Source organism: Siniperca chuatsi, linkage group LG10 (genome assembly GCF_020085105.1).
Source record: "Siniperca chuatsi isolate FFG_IHB_CAS linkage group LG10, ASM2008510v1, whole genome shotgun sequence".
NCBI lineage: Eukaryota > Metazoa > Chordata > Actinopteri > Centrarchiformes > Sinipercidae > Siniperca > Siniperca chuatsi.
Window position 1 is genome coordinate 2,190,001 of NC_058051.1, and position 22,735 is coordinate 2,212,735.

Below are 22,735 nucleotides of genomic sequence, written 5' to 3' on the forward strand. Positions count from 1 at the left end.
TGCATCCTTCCTCACTGGCGTGTCTTACTGGGACACTTACATAGAAGCAATAATGCACAATAACTCACATTGTCTGCTGTATATAATGAAACTCTTTAGCCAGGCTCCAACATAAAATTTGTTCACACTATACTCACATAACACCCAAACAGTATTAAGTTATTAGAGTTAATGATGGTTTTATTGATTGTGAAAAGCAGGAAATCTACAAACACAGAGCTTTAGACCTCCAGCAGTCTAAGTCCGACCCCAATCCAAAGGCAAACATCCACTCCACCTGCCCCAGTTGGCTGGGGTTTAAAAGGCAGAGCTTCATAAAAAGGAAGGGTGGGCGGGACTTGGTGCTGGACAGCCAATCAGCTGACATAGACGGACATTCTGAACACCGCCCAGGTGGTCCAAAGGAAGCTGCTCAAGCCTTCCTCTGGGCTCGGTGGGCAGAGCCAGGTGCCAGGACAGATGAACCACGTTCATTCACCCACACGAGACATTAACATCATACACTTCCAAAAGAAAAGTCAACAAAAACCTCTGTTCTACGTCCCCACAGCAAAGCACCCCAGTCAAATGATAAAATACTCAAACACTCAAACACACACACACTTTTCATTATTCGCTGACAAAAATGATTTGGAATGTTTTCTTTTTAGAATTGAAATTCATTTTCCCCAGAAACCTTTTTTGCATTCAGATAAATTAAATAAAGTCAGTTGTCTATATGGATTGGGAAAGGGAAAAAGGAAAGGCAGAGGTGGGGTAGGACAGCGCACCACCCTTAATTTATATTTGATTCCAAAATGGTGAAGGGTAAGCCTGCAGCTCTTTCCAAAGATGGATAAATAATAGTGTATGCAGTCCATTCCCTCTCCCACAGAAAAAAAAATGCTCTCAGTATTTTGACCGAAAAGGGGGATGAGATGGACAGCAACATCAACACACACACACGCTCACCAACAATGGGGGGAGGGGGCAGCAGTGCAGTGTCTATGACAAATTGGGGCTAGGAGCAGGGCTGGTGGAGCTGTTGTCCTGATTTGCTGCCTGGCTTCCTCGTGGTGGAACCTCGATAATGCGGGGCTTGTCAATGATTCGAGCGCGCCGGTCGCCTTTCTCTACGATCCCGATGATCCACGCTCCGCCCGCCGCCCCCTGACCTCCAGCTGCGGAGCTCTGACTCTTCATCTCCGAGCAAAACTTGGCCGCCTGCTCTCTGGGCAGACACACCAGCAGCCCGCCTGGAGGCAAGGAGAGGAAGAGGGAGTTTAGGTCACACACTGGGGTTATAATAATAATAATAAAAATAATAATAATAATAATAATATATACACTTTCAAACAACAATTATGTCACCGAATTATGGCTAAATCCATGTTACATTATCACCTTCCTCGAAAGCTCCACTAGAAGCAGAATATTTAGATTTTGGATGGAGTATCACTTTCAATCCAAAAATGATGACTCATATCAAACATCGTTGCATGTTTACATACTGCGTACTCATTCACAGAGATACAGACAAGACCACATTTACTGTGTGTTCATCTCTGTTTCCATACCAGAAGTCTCTGCTGATGTGCCCTGAACCAGGTTGAACAGGTTTCCACAAGCTTTACTGATGGCAGCCATCTTGGCTAGGATTGGCAGGTTGTGGATGACGAAGGCCACTTCGTTTCGTTGCTGTGCTGCCAGGTTGTTGGCGTGCCCTAACAACCCGAAACCTGTCACGTCTGTTGCAGCGTGGGCCTGGAACTTGTGCATTAGGCCTGCCGCTGGAGACAAAAACATGAATATGAATGAGTCAGAACGGACTAACTTTATAAACTTTAATCACAACTATATAAAGCCACAAAAATACTTCAAACGGACCCGAAACCATCTAAAATATCGGCCCAGGCCAATGCGTGTTCAGTCAATGTGTTATCCCCCCCGCACACACACACACAACTAAATGAAAGACTGTAAGGCTGCGAGTAAATTCAGGTCAATGGTGTGGAGCCACATAAAACCATTACAGAATCTCTCAGCTGTAAATGAAACGGTAAATACATTTCCTGAACCCGTGATGACTGCAGGACTTCAGGGCATAATGACCAAAGTGTAGGCTACCTGTGCGGTTTAGCGTTGCCATGGAGAACATGGCTTCCTGATAGGCCTCTTTAACCTCCTCTTTGGTGACGACTAGCTTGATCTTGTTCCACCTTTCAGGCTGGTGAGATGTAAAAACAGAGATGGGGGGGTGAGCACAGAAACGCGTCAATATAATGACAACACTGCGAGCAATGTTCGTGTGAGCCGAGTCGAGGGGCTGACCTGATCGAGCCACTGGTGGGCATTCACAGCCACCTGCGTCCCCAGAGGTTTAGTCAGAACCAAGACGTCACCTGGTACTGCACCATCCGGCCTGCAAAAAAACAAACCGGGGAAACCATGTATCTCCAAATTTGGTGATCTGCAATTTTTCATACAAACTAAAGTTTAAATGTTCCTTTATCTATGGACATGGAACAAATTAATCAGAATACCCAAAGATATGTTTTTTTTAGATATTGTTTATGGCATTTTGCCTTTATTAGATAGTGATGGTAGAGACACAGACAGGAAATGCAGGGAGAGAGGGGGATGACATACAAACAAAGGTCCCCGGCCAGAGTTAAACTGGGATGCTGTAGTTATGTGGTACGTTACTGTTATTACAATTTATTTTTTAATTTACTTGATTTATTTAGTTTTATGACTTTTGGGAGTTCTTTGTGTTACTTATGTATTTGGTTTCTTTGACTTTCTATGTATTATTGTCTGGGAAAATGTAATTGCAGGTAGAAAGTGGACAAGGAAAAACATGTCAGCATGTGAATCTGTATATAAATTGTACTGCAATACACAAGATGCTGAAAGCAAAAATAAGATACAATGCAACATACAATGACATATGCACATTTTATATACATAAATTAAAATCCTGTTCTTCCCGGGTTAATTTTGGTTGGTGCAACTAACGATTATTTTCATTATTGATCAATATCCCGATTATTTTCTCTTTTAATCGTGTGTCAGACAATAGTGATTATAATTTCCCAGAGCCCAAAGTGACATATTCAAACTGCAATTTTTTTTATCCGACCAACAGTCCAAAGTTTACTATAATATATGACAGAGAAAAGCAGCAAACCCTCACATTTCAGAAACTGGAACAAAGTCATGTTTTGCATTTTTTTGGTCACGAAAAGACTAAAATGATTAATCAATTATCAAAATAACTGCTTGTCAATTTTCTATTGATCGACAAGTAGATTTATCGAGAAACCGTTTCAGCGCCATTGTATTTTACTGTTTACATGGATAGCTGGACAAATGAAGACAGGCAGCTACACTCCAGTTTGAAAGGAAAAAGAAAAAGATTGTCTCTCTAAACTGATCATTTTACACCAACATACCATATATACTGGGAACTAATAACACAAACGATGGTTCAGTTTCATTATGTGTCATTTTAAGCCATGGATTTTATATATATATGTGTGTGTGTAAAATTATAATGTTCAGTTTAATATTAACAAACCAGCTCTAGTAAGTAATATTCAATGAATATGATTTAATCTACCATGAATAATTGCCATTACCAGAGATGCAGAACCTCAGCAACAGTTTAATTGACTCACATGATGAACTCATTAGGCTGGCAGACGACTGATGCTACTCCTCCTACGATGATCCAGGGGTTGATCACCGTCTGGCCACCTGTCACAGAAGTCCCTCCCTCCTCTGCCGCATCACGAAACCCTCGAATCATCAGCGGCATCACCCGCTCACGGTCCTGTGTCACACATGCACATACAGACGATACTGAATCGTGAAAGGAGACCTTAGTTCGCCTTAAAGAAATCAAAGTATACACATGTAAAAATCCACAAGTCAAAGCTGTGTTACAAAGATACACTGCACTCACTGTAACGTGCACAAATTAGATTAGCAGAGGACACACAAAAGTGGCCTCAATAAATAAAAGCAAAGTCAACAGCTTGGCATCCACCCACGAACACACATAATGCTACCTTGTCATTCATCTTCTGGCTGACACTCAGCAGCATCAGCATGTTGTCACACTCTGTGATGCCCATGGCGTAGAGATCACTGAGGACGTTAGCACATGCTATCCTGCCCTGAGAGACAGACAGACAGAGAGAGAGAGAGAGAGAGAGAGCAAAAACTAGTCAAAAAGAGTTATGACACTGTTGTCATGTCTTAGAAATTATCAGCATTTTTAACATAGGAGACTCAGGTTGGAACCACATTTTACTGTGTCACCTCCTGAATAACATTCAGCTTCAAATTGGCTGGTGCTCCCCTTCAGCTACTATTCTTTAAAATAACTTTCTGTAAATTAAACAAACAAAAAAGGAGGCGTAGGTCCAATGTTCAATTGTTGTCCATTCATTCAATTGTTTCATTCAGTCCGGAAAACGAGAATGGGAAAAACTGATCAGATGTTTGTTTTGTTGGATTTTAAAAAAAAGGAAAATGATGGTGTGCATCCCTGTTTTCATCTTGAAGTGGGTAATCACAAATCTTACTTCTGTTTTGTGGATTTCTGATTTCGTCACAGTGCGCATGTGCAGCCATAAACTGTAAAGTGCAAGCACCTTGCGGAAGCACGTAGACTCAAAGAGAATCTTTTTATTTATAAAAAAGGCAAATTATAAGGCATTTGATTTTTTTTTTCTGTCAGATTCATCAGTGATGACAGACGGACTGGAGCCCGTTTTATGAATGTAAGAGTGAAGTACAATATTGGACTCACAAATAGTGTTTCCTACGAATAGAAATCTGCAAGGTTTCCTGAATTAGATCCCAGGATGAAATCCTCACCGATGTGTTTTTAGGCATGGGAGTTTATACAGTTCCTGTAATGATGCAGATTTGACCCATTTTATCGCTTTTTTGTTTTGTTTTCCAGATTGAATGAAATAATTGAATGAGCGGATGACACAAGGACCCTCAAACTCATTATCCTGTCAGTAATCAGTTACACATGGCCATATACACAGGTACAGCGCAGTTTACAAGGATTTAGGAGAGTTTTCCCATTATATAGTTTAGATTTAAAAAACTGTAAAATAAAACAGAAAATTAGAATAAAATCATGATCGACATTACACAATGCTTCCTGGGTTTTATAATAATCCCATTTCATCCAGTATTTTTCACATTTGTCTTTCTGTAGTAAGAGGGTGCAGTACAGGTCACCTTTTCCACAAAGAATAGATAATTAACTGAATTTATGTAAACGCACATGTTACATGAAGTCAGCATTTGGTGATGCAGGATTTTAACAGCAAATGCATCATAAAATACATATTTCTTATGGTATAGTAAACGCTAAGTGCACAGTACACAGTTGTTGAATGACGCTATACTGTACATATCCAACCGACACTGTTAGAGTACATTTCTGTTAGGGTGCGAGGGAAAAGGGCAATAAAAACACCACAACACAAAACAGTAGAGCTGCAACAATTAGTCAATTAATTTATTATTCAATGGACAGAAAATTAATTGCCAACTATTTTATTTAATTAACGAATCAAGCAAATAATTGGCAGATTAATCAGTAATTAAAATGATCGTTACTTGCAGCTCTACAAAATAGGGTGTACACATTTCTAAAACTGTGTGAAAAGCATGACGCTTTTCACACATAAACGATTTACATTAAACACTACATGCCCTAGTACAATCACGTGTGGCTGTTATGTTATTGCCCGCCTTCACACCCCCACCCCGCTTACTGTAAGCGGATGAGTGTGTCACCACGAATGTGTCTGTGTTTGGACTGCCTTACTTCCTGTATAGTTTCCCAACAAACAAAGGCAGGGTGCATGTGTGCAAGTGCTTCAGGGAGGGAAACACCTGCCAGTAAACTCACCATCATGTAGGGATCCTCCACCAAAGGGTAGAAGAAGTCTGTGGTCTGGACCAGAGAGAGCCCTCCATGCCTCAGGGGAATCACACAGCAGTCCATCCCCACACCTGGAAACACACCTCAGTGAGGGGGGAAAGACACTTACACTACGATAGCCCTCACTTATTTAAAGTGTTCAGTTTTTGGGGAGAGTGAGAATGCTACTTTAGTAGTTTGTGTGTGTACTTGTGGCGGTGTTGTTTAATAAAAGGTATTCATTACAGGAGTTATATGGGATTGTATTACCAGTCCAAGAGTTTCTATGTTTGTGGTCACTCAGTGCAACTGCACACTCTGCTCTCCACATACTGTAGGTCGCTACATCTCTAAAAGGCAGTAAACTAAGTAGTTTACTGCACTTCCACTCAGTGTTGCGAAAGCTTTACAAGAAGAAATGTTTGACCAAGAGCATGAACTTTGCACTCAAAGCATCCAAAATATTTCTGCTGAATCATACCTAGCGTGTGGTAATTTGACAACTCACGGAACTTCTTGAACACTCTTAGCTAGCTACTGCCTGTTACATGCATTTACGATGTAGCTTCGTCATAACTTACGACTGTAAGGAGCTTAACCTATATGTTAACAAATTAGATAGCTGCGGATTATTGTTTAAAAACAGATTGTTTTTATTCGCCCCTGTCTGTCTGCCTGTCTATCTGTCAGTTGAGCTGCCACATGAGTTAAGACAAGCTAGCATGGTTAGCAACAGTTACGCTAGCTAACTGACGTTAACCACCAGGGTTTCTGACTATATGTAAGTTACGGGACACGAATAGCTCTGCTAATTCAAAATGTGTTTCTTACCGAGTCGGGGGCCGGGCAACGGTTGGCCGAACTCCGATGGTTGGTCTCCGGCCTTCCCAGTTCCGTCGGCCCGGTCCGCCTCCAGTCCCGCCAGGAGTTTGAGCAGAGCCTCCTGCGGGACCTTGCAGCCTCATCCCTTCATGTCCGAAAAGGCTGTGAGACGGAACCCGCGCTCCAGGCCGTGCTCCTCGGGTTTGAAAGGCTTGTATCCGGGGGGAAAGCACCCCTCGGTTCCCACAGCCTCTGCCGGGGGAGGCGGGGAGGTTGAGCCTGACATGACTGCAGGTGGACCACTTCAAACGCACAACGCCAGTCCCCGCACACCGGTAAATAAGGACGCCTGAATGAATGGACGTGTGTCCTGCGAGCGTTGCTTGAAACAAGAGCCCAGTGTAAAATTAACCAAAATAAAACAAATGCGACTTCCTGTCGGAACTTTCGCCGTATAAATTCACAGTGTACATGCCTATGCAAGATTCACAGATCTTAAACCACACACCTTTACCAAATGACTTGGACATTGGACTTGGATTACTACAATATTAGAAAAGGGTAATTTAAACCCATAACGAAGGCACAGTCGTCAGAGATAGAGGAGCAAACGTCTTATTTTGAAGGTAGAATTTATAACTTCCGGTCCCTCTGTGTCTCTCGTTGTTCAACTTGACGCAGCACGTAACGGCTGTAAAGCGTTACCATGTGCTCTCGCTGAAAGGGGTTTCATCGCGCTTTATATTTTTTTAGTCGACCCATTTATATCTGTTCTGGGATTATTACTTTAAAACGCAAAGCACGTTGTAATAATTACATTGTAACCGCATTAAATATTGCCGTTGTGATGAAGTTTTAAAGAAAATAAAAAGGAAAACAATTATGATTTTACCCGAATCGTCGTAAATGGTTACGTCGCAGTTGTACTACACTCAGGGTACACACACGTCAAAACACACGAGAGCTAATGAATAACTGGTTTATTTGTTAAATCTTCAACAGTTTTAAACAATATTCTTTGCATCAAATGATCTATAATCACAGACAATATGCACACAAACTGTGAAGAGCCGTCAATGTGCTTACCTTAAGACAGATAAATAGCTAGGTGCCACAGGTGAAGATAAGACAGAATAAGGGGCACAAAAAGGGGCTGTGTGGGTTAAGGGTCAGGTCTAGCATCAGAGATAAAGCAGTGGTAGTCAAAGATGTACACAGGCACAGAACACAGAGAATGGCTACTTTTTTCAATAAGAGTAAATCCATCTCTAATACATAATAATACATGTTTTGAGGTAATGCAGCCAGCAACATTTATAACCAAAACATATTTGAATATTCTATATGATTTAAAGCTCACTAGGTTATTCACATTGTGATGTGTTTCCTCCTTTGAGAGGAAAAGTACCCCTCTAAATAGTCACGTTTTTCAGCTCAGGCCCAATGATTACTGATGTGTATATAGCATGGATGATGCAGTCAAAGTATACACACTTGCTCCACAGTTTGTGGTTACCTCCTCAGTTGCCACAACGCCACTGGAGCGAAGAGGGACGAGAAATGGGACTGAGGCAAGAGATCAGGGATGATGTACAAATACTGATGGAGATGTGCATCAGCGTGCCATCTCAGAGGCAAGGCATGGGGAGAGGGAAGAGGGGAAATAAAAGAGCAGGTGCTGGGAGACAAAAAGAATGGCGACAAAAGGATGGGAAAGCTACAGCAGAATTTGAGTCCAAGGAGCAGTTCTAGGAAAATACCATGCTGATTATCTTGCTGTTGTTCTTTTCTTTCACTTGTCATCTGATTGCCACTTGTCTGGATTCCAACATATTTGATTTTTTATTATTTTCTTTTAAATGGTAAGATCCACAGAATGTTTTCAGGTTTGCGTATGCGTGTTTGCAAGGTCGAGAGAGTAAGGTGTAACTACCAAACATGTTTTTCCAGGCTTTGCCCGGAGCTGGGACCAGACACGCTGAACGCCTAAAACGTAAATATATTGTATATATATCTGTATGTGTGTGTTGGGGTCATGGTGTGCTGAACTATGCTCATGTTACTGTATACAGTCCATGACATGTATCTGCAGCGTGTCCATATCTGGAGCCTGGTACTGGCACTTAGGACAACATAAATCTGGCAGCTCCTCAGCTCCAGTTGCCCCTTGATCACCGACTGGTACTAAACCCTGATTGCGGAACGAGGGGGCAGGGGGCACCGTGTTGAAAGCTGCACCGGGGAACACACCTAAGGCGAAGGAGAGAGAAAGCATGTTAAAACAGCTTCTTACCAGAAAAAAAATCTTGAGAAAAGACATTTAAAATTACATTTCCCATTTGTTTTAGTTTTAAGAGTCATGGTGCATAGTGGTCACTACAGTAGCCATTTTCTTGTATATGTGTGCGTTTCATTGGTAAAGCTGCAAAACAGCCAAGGCAGTGGACAATACTCAGTGGTGAAAAGTACATTTACTCAAGTACAATTCAGAGTATTTCCATTTTTTGTTTCTACTTCACTACATTTCTGAGGGAAATATCGTACTTTTTACAAAACATATGAGTTGTTAAAATGATACTTTGTAAATAATTAAACCAACAGGATATAAAGCACTTTTATTTTTTAAGTAGTAGTATTAGCAGATTTCTTTGGGTGCTTGAGGGCAGCAGAACAAGCTGTAAACACAACATATGACATTTCCTATTTACACATCAAGCAGTTATGGAGCAACATTATCATTCAGTGTCTGATGAATGTCAGTCCAATATTCTCTGTTTTTGGTCTCCACCAACTCCTGAGGGAAATATCTGTCTCTTTAGCTGCTAAATGCTCCGCTATGTTCACCAGCTGGTCGCTAACTGTGTCTGTCTGCTGCTTGGTGCTGAGCAGCTCGTGTACAGTGGGTTTTAGAGCTTGTTTGCTGAAAACAGCTGCCTGGAAAACACTGAAACTGAACCATAAAACAAAAACTAGGAGCTGAAAGAGGCTAAAAAGCTCCGTACAGCTGCAGAGTCTCTGTAGGTTCAGAACTATCAGAAACACCTTTCACATTAGTAGTAGTTTTGTGCTTTCTCGTCTCTCCTTCTGTCGCTTTCAGCAGGTATTTCTGCCTCCGGAGCTGCAGAGTCTGGATCTGTGGTTGTGGGCCGCCTGCTGCCCCCGTGTTCCTGTTGTTATTGGCTCTGTTACTAATACTGTCATTATTATTCCTAGAGCTGTTATTCCTATTATTATTAATATTAATGTTACCTCTACCATTACATTATCACTATTTTAAAAATTCTAGGTGGTATTTGCATTGTGCTCCCCCCCAAAAAATCTCTCTCTCTCTCTCTCTCTCTCTCGCTCACACGGCAGCAGCAGATGGCCGCCCACCACTGAGTCTGGTTCTGCTCGAGGTTTCTGCCTCTTAAAGAAAGTTTTTTCTTGCCACTGTCGCCAAGTGCTTGCTCATGGTGGGATTTATTGTAATTAATATTATAAAGAGCACGGTCTAGACCTGCTCTATAGGAAAAGCGCAATGAGATAACTTCTGTTGTGAATTGGCGCTATATAAATAAAATTTAATTGAATTACACACAGTCTACTGATTTATTGTTAAGATATAAATAATGATGATTTAAAATCAGCTCTACCCCGACCAGCGACAACATTAAAATGTTGCTTACACTGCCAAGCAATTATAAGTTCAATTAAAAACCATGACAACCAAGATGGCTGGCAGTAGATCAGACATTTCTTTAAAGAGGACCCTTGTAAGTAAACAAAATGTGATAATATCAAGTAACATCGAAGGAATAACATAATTCTTACAGTTTTCAAATATTGATTGTGTGTGAGCAGGAAATTACAATCAATCAAGTGTCCACTGAATTGGACATCATGCATCAGTAAGTATATTAAGACTTTAAAGCGTACTATTATTGCAGTGTGTGTACTACAAAAATAATAATTTTGTGCAACTTCTGAGAAATGTGAGAAAAAGCAGGAGCGGCAAGTCCTGATCCTTCTCTTTGCAGGAGTGACAGTAGAGCTTTTTGTTAAAATTTGTATTAAAATATGTTACGCAACACGCAAATGCAGGCTGTCCCCCAGAATGGTCACATCAATAACTTCTTGTAAAAACTGGCGTTAATTCATGCATGAATGGCCTAAAAAACGTGCATTACTTCACATCTACGTGCGTGTTATTTTGAATGTTTGCATTTGTGTGTGTGTGTGTTGGTTGTAATGTACCTTGTGGAGGGGGAATGTGTGGGGCCCGTGGTGGAAAGTCTTCCAGGTGTCTCAGCTTCATTTGCTCCATACGTGCACTGAGGCAGAGGTGAACATAGACAACTTTTATGTTTAATCACGCTTTAATAAATGTCTAGAAATATTGATATTTATTACCACGCAGAGGTAGCTACAGCTCTGACTTCAGATTTCAAGTGTCTGTCTTGACAATGAGCCATCAGCCCTGCATTTGATGGCAGCTGCAGTCAAGCTACAGTCGCCTCAAGATGCTGATGCAGCATCTGATTAGCAATTGAGATTGAGGGCAGGGAGAGAAATTCAGCACACAAGGACTATGTAACCCCGACGTATCAGAAATGACGTCAACAGAGATTTGAACGTCCCTCAAAATAGACAGTTGGAGCACACAGCAAGACAGACTGAGCTATCGACTGCGTGACCGCTGCATAAACGCCCACATTCAGGACATGAATAATTAACATAATGGAAATAGGCCTGCATTGTGCTCCCCAGAGATAACTTTTGTTTACCGTGATGTGGCTTCCTGTTTGAGCCTGTCAATATCAGCCATGGCCTGAGTCAGCTTATCCTGCAGCTCCTCCTTCTTCTGGTTCAGCTTCTCTCTCGCTTCTCGCTCCGCTAGGAAATCTGCCTTGTAGATCTCAGCCTGAGCAAACACAAAGACAGGGAGAGAGGGAGGGAGATATGAATTTATTCAACGACAGCCATTTTGTTCCATTTCAATATACCTGTAATACATAAACAAGTTAAAATGTATGTGTGGCCGATACAGGCTGATTTGTGCATAACTGACAGGTGACTCAGAGGACGGGCCATGAATTAACTGCCATGATGTTCAGACTGTGATTTTCAGTGTGTTTACTTAGCTTAAATGCTTGTCACAATCCTCCTGCTCTCTAATCACAAATACTGTGTTGCAATGCTGCCGAATTCACATAGTTGTTCTCATTTACATATTTTTCTGTTGTCAGATAATCATTATTTTCTGATCACGACATCGTTAGATAAAATGAACAAAACTGCAGGTTTGTGCGGTGAAATCCGCTGAACAAAGTGATTTGTGTGCAGATATGCTCAACAGCTATATGACTGTACCTGTGCAGTGAGGACAGGAATAGTCTCCAGTGAGCCTTTCTGTTGCTCCACCTCCTCCTTCAGTTTATCAATCAGGTCCTGCTTCAGGGCCAGCGCTCTCTCTGCATCCTCTAGTCGGCTGCACAGGTCTCCTCCCTGTAAGACAAACACAGATGAATGAAGACAAAAATCCATATGCTAAATATCAAAACTTATGAGGGTAAAATGATGCTTACATGTGTTTTTACCTCACTCTTCAGTTTAGAATCATAGTCTCTAAAAAGACATGTGTAGGCGTGCTGCAGCTGTGTCAGTTTTTTCCTGAGAGGAAAAAAGGGAAACAGAGTTTTACCGTACAGTACAGTACAGTATACCAAATCTGAGGTGTCGTGCTGGGGAAAATATTGAACATTTTTGAAATCCAGCTGCAGTAATTACCACAGTGAAACAATTACCATCACAATTCTATAACGACAATCAAACATTGAAATTGTATGTCATTATTAAGGAGACCCCGAAGTCCTGAAAAATGATTTTCTTAATCTTGCGCGCAGAAGATGAGATAATAAAATTACATTTAAATTCAAATGGGTTATCTTTCGTGAACAAGTTACTATCTTGTTTGCACAAGATAAAAAATAGATTTTTCGGGACTTCGGCGGCTCTGTATATGATGGTTTTTATTTTCCTGTTCGCTGCATGTTTAATAAAATGTGACAGGTTTACCACTCATTTCTCTTATTTAGAGAAAAGCCTTTTTTAATGCATGTGGAAGAAATCTTTCTCTTTTTGGAATAAATCTTTTTGAATATCGCAATAGTGCAGAAAGTGAATAAGCAGTTGGGTCACTGCTTTCTGTGTGTGTTGAACCCACTTCTCCTCTGTGACGACATGTCTCTCTGTCTTCAGGGCCTGCTCCAGGCTCTGGGTCTGCAGCAGCAGCTTGTCCATGGCCACATGATGCTGCTTCCTCTGCTGCTCCTGCTCCCGCTCTGCCACCTGCAGGGCCTTCATCGTACTGCACAGCCTACACACAAGTAGAGCAGAGAGAAACAAATCATCAGCACACATGCACACCGACAGGTGGACACATTTAAGTCTCTACATATATATATTCATGCTGACGTGACGTGACAACTTACTTTTCTTCCAACATTTTGCGTTCTTGTTCGCTTTTCTCCAGGCAGCTCTGTCTCTCATTCAGTTCTCCTAATAGGGAAGTTGCTTGAGCTTTCAGAGCCTCACAGTCCTTGGCCAGCTGCGGAAATACAGAAAGCTTTATGGTATCTGAGTGACAGTCGATATTTTAGGGCTGCTTGCTACAGCGCCCCCATCTGTAACTTTGTAACCTCAGTAGGTTCAAGGTTCAGCGTTATTGTCATTATACAATACAGAGTCATTTATTTATGGTGGTGTGCAGAGGATGAGGTGAAGTTGAGGAGTCTCACAGCCTGCGGAAAGGAAACAGGCTGTGGCTGGGGGGGGGTCTTTTAGTATTTTTTGGGCAGTGCGCAGGCTGGGCTCATCCCACCGATATCATCGGTAGATGGGTACCAATGATGAGCCCTACGGTCCTGGGCCGTGCGCATCCCATGCCAGTAGTTGTATTATTTGAAATTTTTTGATTATGGTCATAGGAGTAGAAATCACAGCAGTTCATAATTCATACCTGGGCACAATCCTTGTCCTTCTGTTTGAGCAGAGCTTCAGTTCTGTCCCGCTGAGCTGAACTCTTCTGCAGGTAATCAAGCTTCTCCTCCAACTCACGATACCTGCAGACATGACGGATTCATAACTGAACTGGAGTTTTTTAAAAGTAAGACACATATTTTAATCTAACTTCCTATATAAACAGATATAGGTATTATTACAATATATATGTATCACTACAATAAAGTAGGGCTGAACAATTGATCATTTTTATATAGAAATTTTAAAGGGGTTTTCCCAAGAGCCACAAATGTATACAATTTTAACTTACATAATAACAATGTCTTAATGAGCTGTAGTAAGTAAGTAAAGTTTATTTAATATAGCACCTTTCACAGAGCAAGGTCACAAAGTGCTTCAAAAGTCAAACTGTTACACAAAATTGTACAAAAAGTGAAAGTTTAATCCGCCGTTTGTCGCTGGCAAATGAACTCAGCTGTTGCTAATTAATGTTAATTCTGTGCAGAGGTGGAAGAAGTATTCAGATCATTTAGTAAAATCAAAGTGGCAAATATAGTAAAAAGTCCCATTTTCAAAATTTTACTTAAGTAAAAGTACAGAAACATTAGCAACAAAATGTACTTAACGTATCAGTAAAAGCAATAGGTGTGCAGAAAAATTGGCCCTGTCAGTGTTAGTGTGTCAGTGTAACTGCTTCATATTCTGTTGGGTAGTGTCACCTATCACAGTGCATTAAAAACTAATCATACGTCATGTATGTAAAATCTTAACCTGAAAAATTACTAATAACTAATAAATAAATAAAGTGGTGTAAAAAGTACAATATTGATCTCTGAAATGTAGTGTAGTAGAGGTTTAAAGCATAAAATAGAAATACTCAAGGGAAGTACAAGTGCAGGAACACCACTCTGTATCTTTTTTTATGTTTGAAAAATTAAGAACTGGGCTGTGCCTTTTTGTTTTTGTTCATGAAAGACGCCTCACTTCAGTCTCAGACATGTAGCTAGCGGGGAGCTCTGCAGTTGTCAAGTAAAGATTGAATGACAGTTGGTGAGCAGAGTTGTCAGAATTTCACAATTAAACTTCTGAATTGAGACGTCCGGGATTAACAGCTGACTGAGTGTCAGTGTGATGCTGACGTTAACGGTAGCTTAAGCAGCTGCAGTGCACAGTGTCAACAGTAGCATTAGGTGTCGCCACTTTTGAATATTATATATATTTGAATATTGTTGAGTAAAAACAATATTGATCAGTAAAATCACAAATAAATACTTTCCTCAAATCATTCAAGTCTAAATAAATTTGACATAATTTCCTGTCCATTTGGGTTTGCCAGTATGATGTTAAAAGGTAAGCTAACAAAAGGTAAATCTTAATCCTTTAATGTAAAGACAAGATAGTAAAAAAAATCTTCTAGTACTGAAAGAATAATAAATTGTTGTAATGGTATATAATATACAACATATGACAGAAAAACATGGATGAAAAATAGTCAACAAAAGAAAACAATATATATATATGTAAAAAAAATAAATAAACAACATACAGGAAACTGAGTTAAAAATGAAGAGACAGGCAGGCAGCACCACATTGTGGCGAAGAGACAGAACTGTAGAAAGAAGGCATGCACACAGTGAGAAAGAGAAGCCACACAGAGCTGCGGCTCACCTGCCCTGTGTGGCCTGAAGCTGCTCTGTGAGTTTAGCCAGGCTAGAGCTGGAAAAAGGAACAGAAAGCGGGAGGAGGAGGAGGAAGAGGAGGAAGACATCTCAAAAGTGAGTCTTTTATTAAGCAGAAGAAAGGCAGAAATAAAAAAAGCATGCTAGTGTCTGCAGATATACAGTATAGTTAAGAATAATTTAACAGCACTCAGTCCAAAAGCTGCTAATGACAATTAGTTAAAGACAGAAAGTCAGTTTGGTGTCGTTAGTTTCAAACAATTCACTGAAGTATTTTGTATTAGGAGGGAAAATGCATCATACCAGTCAGAGGAGTGCTGTGCCTCAGAGCGATGTTGAACAACCTCCTCAGTAACACTGCTTGCCTGTAAATAAACATTCATACAAGTCTTTCAGATCACAGATAAGGCAGCTGATTCTTGTGTCTATGCATATCCATCTTTATTGTACATGTACACGGATCTATAAGTGACACACAAGATGTAACAGAGGGAAACAATAGCAATGAAAATGACAATGATTATTGATGAGATGCTGTCAACAGGCCTCATGCACGAACCAATGGGACAAACATTTGTTTTTAAGTTGCACTTGTATATGTGATATAATTAAGAGAACTTGTCGTATTCAGCAGTTTTCTCCTATTTAGAATTTTCTCTCTCTCATATATATATATATATATATATATATATATATATATATATATATATATATATATATATACACACACACACACAGTTTGCCATCCACCACAGTGGGAAAACAATTATAGTAGCATGCAGCCTTTTATTCTATATTTTAATGCCTTAATATGAATGAATTGGGAGTTATATATGCAACCAAAATCAACTATAATGTGAGTTTGACAGACATGGACATTTACCAGGCACAGAGGGTCTAAAGGAAGGATGCTATTGGTTTTTGTTTTTGGAGCTTAAACCCATACTAGGGACAAAAAGTCCAGATATCTCTGACTTTGATTTGGACCATTCTTTTTTTTAGTGTGTCTCCTGTCAGTCCCTCAACTTAATGGATGTGTTTATACTCTCTTCAACCAAAATTAGAATGGAACAATATTGCCTACTGCAGCTTTAATTTATACTGAACTACTGGAGTACCACTTTAAATCGAAACAGACAGCTAGCTTGGTTAGCTGGGCAGTTCCCCCAGAAGTAGATCCCTATGCAGTGAGCAACAACAGCTAAGTGTTAAAATGAGTTTCCTGAATCTCTACAACGGAGGTGACGAGTGCAAAGTTAGCATGACCCATTAGTCAGACTGGCCACAATTATGAGAAAAAGACCCAGGTAGAAAAATACCAGAATTTCCCTGACTTGAAATACTCGTAAGAGTAAAGCTCACAGAAAAAGTAAGAAAAATCCCCCTTCTTTGGACATCTTCTTTTTTCACATGTCATCAAGCGCAAGTTTGTCAGTTGTCATTGCTGTTATTTCCTTATGTCTATCCTGCTCATCTGTAGTACTACATCACTGCGCTGGTTCCTGGGGTACAATTGGTACGTGTTTGGATCACAGTGTTACCTGTGCCTGGGCCAGTTTGGCCTGCAGCTGGTCAATGCAGCGCCGCATTCGCTCTCTCTCGTTGTCGCACTCCTCCCTCTCCTTCTCCAGCTCTTCATTCTTTCTCCTCAGCTCTCTCATACCTTCCTCCAGCTTTTCTTTGTGGCTCTTCAGCAACTGGAGGAACTCGTTTGCACCTTCCACAGGCTGCGGAGAAAGACATGAAAGTGAAAGAACCAGGGGGGAGTGGATGCAGGGAGAAGTGATGATAGAGGGGAAGTGGACCGAGACAGACCACGTTCACCGTGGGCTGGAGAACCGACACCAAGCCGAAAGCAGAAATACACCAAGATGCGAGAGAACAAGAGCTGAGGTTTACAAAAGGAGACAGAGAGGGATTTTAAAAAAGGGATACAGCGGCAGATTAGAGCTGTGTATTAATGCTGTACTCCACTCAAAGTAAGACGCAGAGAAAGTTCTCGTGTCCAACTACCATTCAATCCAACGTTCCTGCTCACAAGTATAACGAATAACATGGACGACCTCTACATTTATATTGCCTAATGTAAAACACAGTTCCCCGTAACATAGCTGGTGCAAAGTTTATTATTAAAACGGTGATTAGTGCCAGGTTTTCTATTTGGAGTGCCGACTTCAAAGGCCAGCCCATATTATTTATCCGAGTAGAACGTCAGGATTTCCAACCTCTGCCTGAGTGCAATGAAAGATAAGGTGGGGTGAAGCGTGAAACTAGAGGTGGGACGGCCACAGAGTGGGTGTCGGGGATCTCAAAGCGTGATGGAGTGAGCAGGCTCACCTCGCCATTTTCCCTGTCCATTTTCTCCCCCCATATCCCTGAAAGTGAGGTGGGGGGAGAGGGGAGGGCACTACCCAAGGAGCTATGCACACTCGCATCACCCTACACACACACACACGGACGTACCAGTTAGATGAAAAATAAACAAATACATCAAAACTGAAATCAGAAAACAGCGTCACACATCTTACCAGGCTGCGAGGCGGCATGGTCTGTGTGTGTTGATCCGTCTCTTCAACTCTCTTCCTCTCCCGCTGATCTAGAGTCTGAAAGACACAACAGGAATAAGTGGTTCCAATGTCCACAGGAAACATTTTAGAAGCAGGGCATCTATTCTTCGGCAGACGCAATTCTAATGTAGTTTCAAGTTGTTTCCCCACATTTTACGTCTTTTACGAGCACACCGAATACACGTTTGCTCATTTAGATGTAGTAACAGACGCTTTGTGGCTGAAACCTTAATGACAAGCTTTTGTCACCAACTTTCTCTGCGATCACTCATTTTAAATGTCAATACAAACGATGCCACTGCGCCTCTGCTGTCATTAATATGATCACAAAATAATGATTTGATCAGCAGTGCAGCAGCTTGGTAATGACTGCTGGATAACATGCAGTATTTATGAGCCATGATCAAATGATGATGATCACAACTACATTATGAGTTTGCCTGTATCAAGACACAGTATGGGTGATCACAGACAGCAGGACGGGACAGAACAAACATTTAATGGGCTGAGACTCAGCAGAGTAACCGGGCTATGTCTGTTCTACCAGATGTTGGCAGTGATGCACAATTTTGTTGTTTGCCAACTAAAAAGAGGATGAAGATGAAGAGATGTAGTAGTTTTGCTGCGTATGTGTGAAGACAAAGCCAGTAACACATGAAATGCATCATTAAATATCAATTTTTAGTCAAATGAAAATAAATATAGTCAATTAAACGCATTCACAAGCTGCAAGCTGCTCCGGCAAAAAAAGACCCGGCATGTAAAGACAGTGGAGCGGAGAAAAGAGCCTGCGATCGAGGCGCTCTGCTGACGGGCCAGGCGGACGCTGACACACTGGCTAGAATGGCAGCGGATCCTGCAGCCGCCATGTTTGGCATTAGCCGTTACTTGTCTCTATATACATCTGTCTGTCGCCACACGTTACGTATGTGCTTCCTAATATGGTGAAATTACAGTAACTATTACATCAGCAATAGGAAAACTAACCAGCGAATATACCAACACGTGATTATAGAATACAACAGCGGAAGATATGTAACTAATATGTTAAAATGTAAAAACACCTGACAATGTGTGAATATAAGGAAGCAGATGTGTGAATCTCAAGTAGCTAACCTGTGGTCCGTCCAGCGGCCCGTTCCTTGCTGGGCGCCCCTGCAGGTCTTCAGTCTGGCTGGAGCTGCAGCAGTGGTTAGAGGAGGAGACCGGTCCGTTCACCAAGCCCTGTAAGGAGTGGTTCTCCTGGGCCAGCCTCTCCACCAGGGCCCTGGCCTCCTGGAAACGACAGCTGAGAAATTCTCGTTCCTCTCTTGTCCTCCGCTGCCATCCCTCCATCTCCTCACAGCGCTGACGCAGGGCTAGGTTGCTCCGCCGCAAGGCCTCTGGAGGACAGAAGGAAGAAGGTAAAAGGACAGGTAGGAGACTGACACGTCATACACAGTGACACAGACAAACAGGTAGAATTAAAGACACGGGGGCCATAGATTAAACCAAGAGTGGGACAGGAAACTAGATGTAGAAGGTTATTCTAATTTTGGTGTGCAGCTTTTAGGTTGTGATTTCCAGAGCTTAAAGAGAGACTTTTGAAAGATGAAATAACACATTGTCCCTCTCTTACAAATAAAATGTTGAAACCAGTAGCTTATGATGGCTAATGTTAGCAAACTTTATATAGACATCGCTGTGTAACTGATAATACCGAGTCAGTTTGCTGACTTTATGACTTTACTGTTTACACTATGTTTAGCCACGTTTACCATTATACCAATATTGCCAAGTTGAAGTTCATTAGCAGTCAAACACATGTGTCAGTTTAATACATTCAGGGGTTTTACAGCCCACAGTATTACTTGGTCTGGTGTGACCAGTGGCTTATGGTGGCTAATGTTAGCTAACGTTAGATAGATATATATATATATATATATATATATATATATATATATATATATATATATATATATATAGTTGTGTTACTGACACTGCTCAATCAGTGGGCTGACTTCATGATTCTCCTGTACTTGTGCTACTGTTACGCTACATTTTAGCATTTAGGATTATTCATCATTTCCACTTGTGACCACAGTGGCAGCTGTTCAGCAAAAGTCAAACAGGAAGTTTCTTGTGTCCACATATCGAAGTGTCCTCGAGCAAGACACTGAACCCCAACTGCTGCCGACGGTCAGCCTAGCGTGGGAGTGGGAGTGTGAATGGGCGAATGAGAGGTAAATTGTAAAAAGGCAGTCCATTTACCATTTAAAGGCTGCTTTACAGTCACAGAATTCAACTGTTGCAGCTCAATTAAATGAACAATGAATGCCTCTACTTTTGTATGGTCAACAAATACTACAAATTACTAAAAATCCTTTCGTAAACTGTTCATTTAAAATCACCAATTATCCTTCCAACATATCAGATATACCGTACTTTGCTTTATTCCTTTAAATGATGGGGATACATCCTACCTCTAAGCTGCTGGTTGTCACCCAGCAACCTGGTCACCACTTCATTGGCAGCCAGCTCTGGTGGGACCCTGAGGGCCCCTCCACTCTCCTCTCCCGACATGTCCCACTGCATTGGGCCATCGGGCTGGGGCTGCACCATCCCTACAGAAAAACATGCAGGTTATTATCTGTACAAACACACCTCGTTATGCACGCGAAACATCAGTGCACAAATAACAACACCCGTGTTGTGTTGAAGCCTGTTTCCCTGAACCCGAACCCGAACCTGAACCCAACCCAGTTATCTCTGCTACGGGAAACCCTACTTGAAGGAGGGACGGACTTCCGACACAAAGACCCACAAAGTACTGACACATGGCAAACCACGCATCAACTTTCACTTTCAGTTTGATCCCTCGTCAAAGTCCTGGTCCACTTTATGTGAGAGGGGGCCACCTGGCCCGCTGATCAGCCTTTGTCACTCACTCGTGAAGTGTCAGTGCCGTGCAGTAAAACCTACATCCAGGTAACGGTGAACGGGAGGAAAACATTACGTCATCCCCAGTGCCATGAGGCAACGAGCTCAGACTGAGACACACAGCTCGTGTTACATATTTGTTTACAGCAGAAGCTGAAGTAAAAGCAGCAGTCGTCAAGTTCAACCGCTGAGATGATCAAAAGCGCACCATCATCTCGGAGTTGTTGTCTCCCCCGCACTCAGTAACGTTACACCACAGCACACTGCTAACGTCACGTTACGGTGGTACGAAACTCCTCTTACCCTTTCTTCTTTTTCAGTTGTGTTGTCCGGAATAACAGGCAGCCGAGCTGTCACTCACATACAACCTGTTAGTAAACGTAGCTAATTAGCCAACCGTACAAAGCTGGCTAATGCTAGATAACTTAGCTAACGACTTAGCTTGTGAGCTAGCTAGGATAAATTAGCAAACCAGTAGCTGGGTAATCCGAGGCACTTGTTGACTGACATAAACAACGACCTGCATCAACGGACTGTGTATGTTCCGAAAGGCATTTTGCCCAATTTGTTAACGTTAACCTAATACTCTGTACGCGTTTAAGGTGAGTTTAGGTTATCTGTCAAAGCCGAGGCGAGTGTTGTTAGCTCAGGAAATGCAGTAGTCTTGTGTGCCCTGAGTTCAGCCTCTCAGGCAGCACTTCCTCTCAGGCTGCAAATACTGCCTCCTTGGTTAAACCATACAGGTCTACTGCAAAATGAATACCAGGAACCCGACCTGAGATGACACTGAACATTAAACATATTGTCTGCTGTATGCATGTTGCTTATAAATCTTTCAATTTCTGGCAAAAAAAAAACATAAATCATTTTCACCGAATTTATTGACCAACCAACAATACCCCGAAATGTCTCTTTAGCAGAATCAGAAATACTTTATTGATCCCCGAGGGGAAACTCTTTTGTTACAGCTGCTCACTATCACGTCAGTGCACACAGGAATAGAAGTACTAAGCAAATCAAAATATAATACACTATAATACAGGTAAGAAAAGCTAAAATAAGTGTAGGTACCTTTTGATACGATTAAATTCCAAAAAAAAAAATTCATCTGGGCCACTTAATGTAAGTCTGAACAACAAGGATTATTTCAAACTATATCTCAGTTCAACAAAAAGAATCTTAACTCAAGGTCCCCTTACTACCACTATCAAACCTGACTTGGATATAGACATTTTATGTTGTAGGTCATTGGTGCTTTATATACATATATACCTTGTGTACATAATAGTCCTGCCTTTTTACCTTTATTTGTCCTTGTTCTTAGCTGTTATGTCTATTTCTGGGTAAGTACATTGAGAGTCCTTGTATGTGTTCACATACTTGGCCAACAAAGCTGATTCTGATTCTATCTTGTTCCAGGCATCTCAGCTACGTCTCACAGTGTTCATCTAAAGTTTCGTGATGATTATTCTCATTTTTTCCTCATTTGATTTTTGATCAAATTAGGAAACCCTGAGCAAACTCCATCTGCTGATGGAGACTGTGAGGGGCGGTTGAAAGCTCCACAAAAAGCTAGAAAGTGGACTTTGAGTTAAACTTCCACTCTAAACCTATGTCAATTCTTTGTAGTAATGAATTCACAGGAGTCATTGCATCAAGATTCATTTCGATTCTAAACCTTCATGAGACAAAACATATATATAAAACAGTGCAGTTGACAAAAGACTTCTCTGTGGCTTATGTTTTATTGGCTCTCTGCAGCATTTTGCATGTTTATATACAGTCATAGACGCTTTCTAATAGTAGCCTAA

At 41.3% G+C, this 22,735-nt stretch overlaps 2 protein-coding genes across 9 annotated transcripts; both read right to left on the reverse strand.

The window, feature by feature from the left end:
- Positions 1 to 154: 154 nt before the first annotated feature.
- Positions 155 to 7,178, reverse strand: sephs3 (selenophosphate synthetase 3). Its single transcript, XM_044211137.1, has 8 exons — positions 6,767 to 7,178; positions 5,924 to 6,027; positions 4,053 to 4,160; positions 3,660 to 3,814; positions 2,311 to 2,401; positions 2,107 to 2,206; positions 1,557 to 1,769; positions 155 to 1,235 (listed from the first exon to the last, which is right to left on the reverse strand). The coding sequence occupies exons 1-8, from the start codon at positions 7,041 to 7,043 to the stop codon at positions 985 to 987; spliced, it is 1,299 nt and encodes a 432-aa protein (XP_044067072.1). The 5' UTR covers positions 7,044 to 7,178; the 3' UTR covers positions 155 to 984.
- Positions 7,179 to 7,722: 544 nt separating this feature from the next.
- Positions 7,723 to 21,629, reverse strand: ikbkg (inhibitor of nuclear factor kappa B kinase regulatory subunit gamma). 8 transcript variants are annotated; one of them, XM_044211117.1, is made up of 16 exons: positions 21,228 to 21,629; positions 20,468 to 20,608; positions 19,122 to 19,387; positions 17,967 to 18,041; positions 17,776 to 17,877; positions 16,980 to 17,165; positions 15,742 to 15,803; positions 15,428 to 15,475; positions 13,758 to 13,860; positions 13,231 to 13,346; positions 12,963 to 13,115; positions 12,325 to 12,409; positions 12,110 to 12,244; positions 11,524 to 11,660; positions 10,994 to 11,070; positions 7,723 to 9,007 (listed from the first exon to the last, which is right to left on the reverse strand). In XM_044211117.1, exons 2-16 carry the CDS (start codon positions 20,604 to 20,606, stop codon positions 8,817 to 8,819), a joined length of 1,875 nt encoding a protein of 624 aa, XP_044067052.1. In that variant the 5' UTR covers positions 20,607 to 20,608; positions 21,228 to 21,629; the 3' UTR covers positions 7,723 to 8,816. The 8 variants fall into 8 exon arrangements, with proteins under 8 accessions (XP_044067052.1, XP_044067053.1, XP_044067057.1 ...); XM_044211118.1 differs by having other exon boundaries at positions 12,337 to 12,409; positions 21,228 to 21,628; XM_044211122.1 differs by lacking the exon at positions 17,776 to 17,877 and having other exon boundaries at positions 12,337 to 12,409; positions 21,228 to 21,626.
- Between the last annotated feature and the right edge of the window lie 1,106 nt (positions 21,630 to 22,735).

Bases quoted from the DNA above. Each gene is read 5' to 3' on its own strand.
- ikbkg (XM_044211117.1), bottom strand. From the start codon at position 20,606: ATGGTGCAGCCCCAGCCCGATGGCCCAATGCAGTGGGACATGTCGGGA. The intron at 17,166-17,775 runs GTGAGCCTGCTC...CTTTCTCCGCAG, and splicing joins TGGACAGGGAAAATGGCGAG to CCTGTGGAAGGTGCAAACGA. The intron at 15,476-15,741 runs GTATGATGCATT...TCCTTTTTCCAG, and splicing joins GCACAGCACTCCTCTGACTG to CTCTAGCCTGGCTAAACTCA.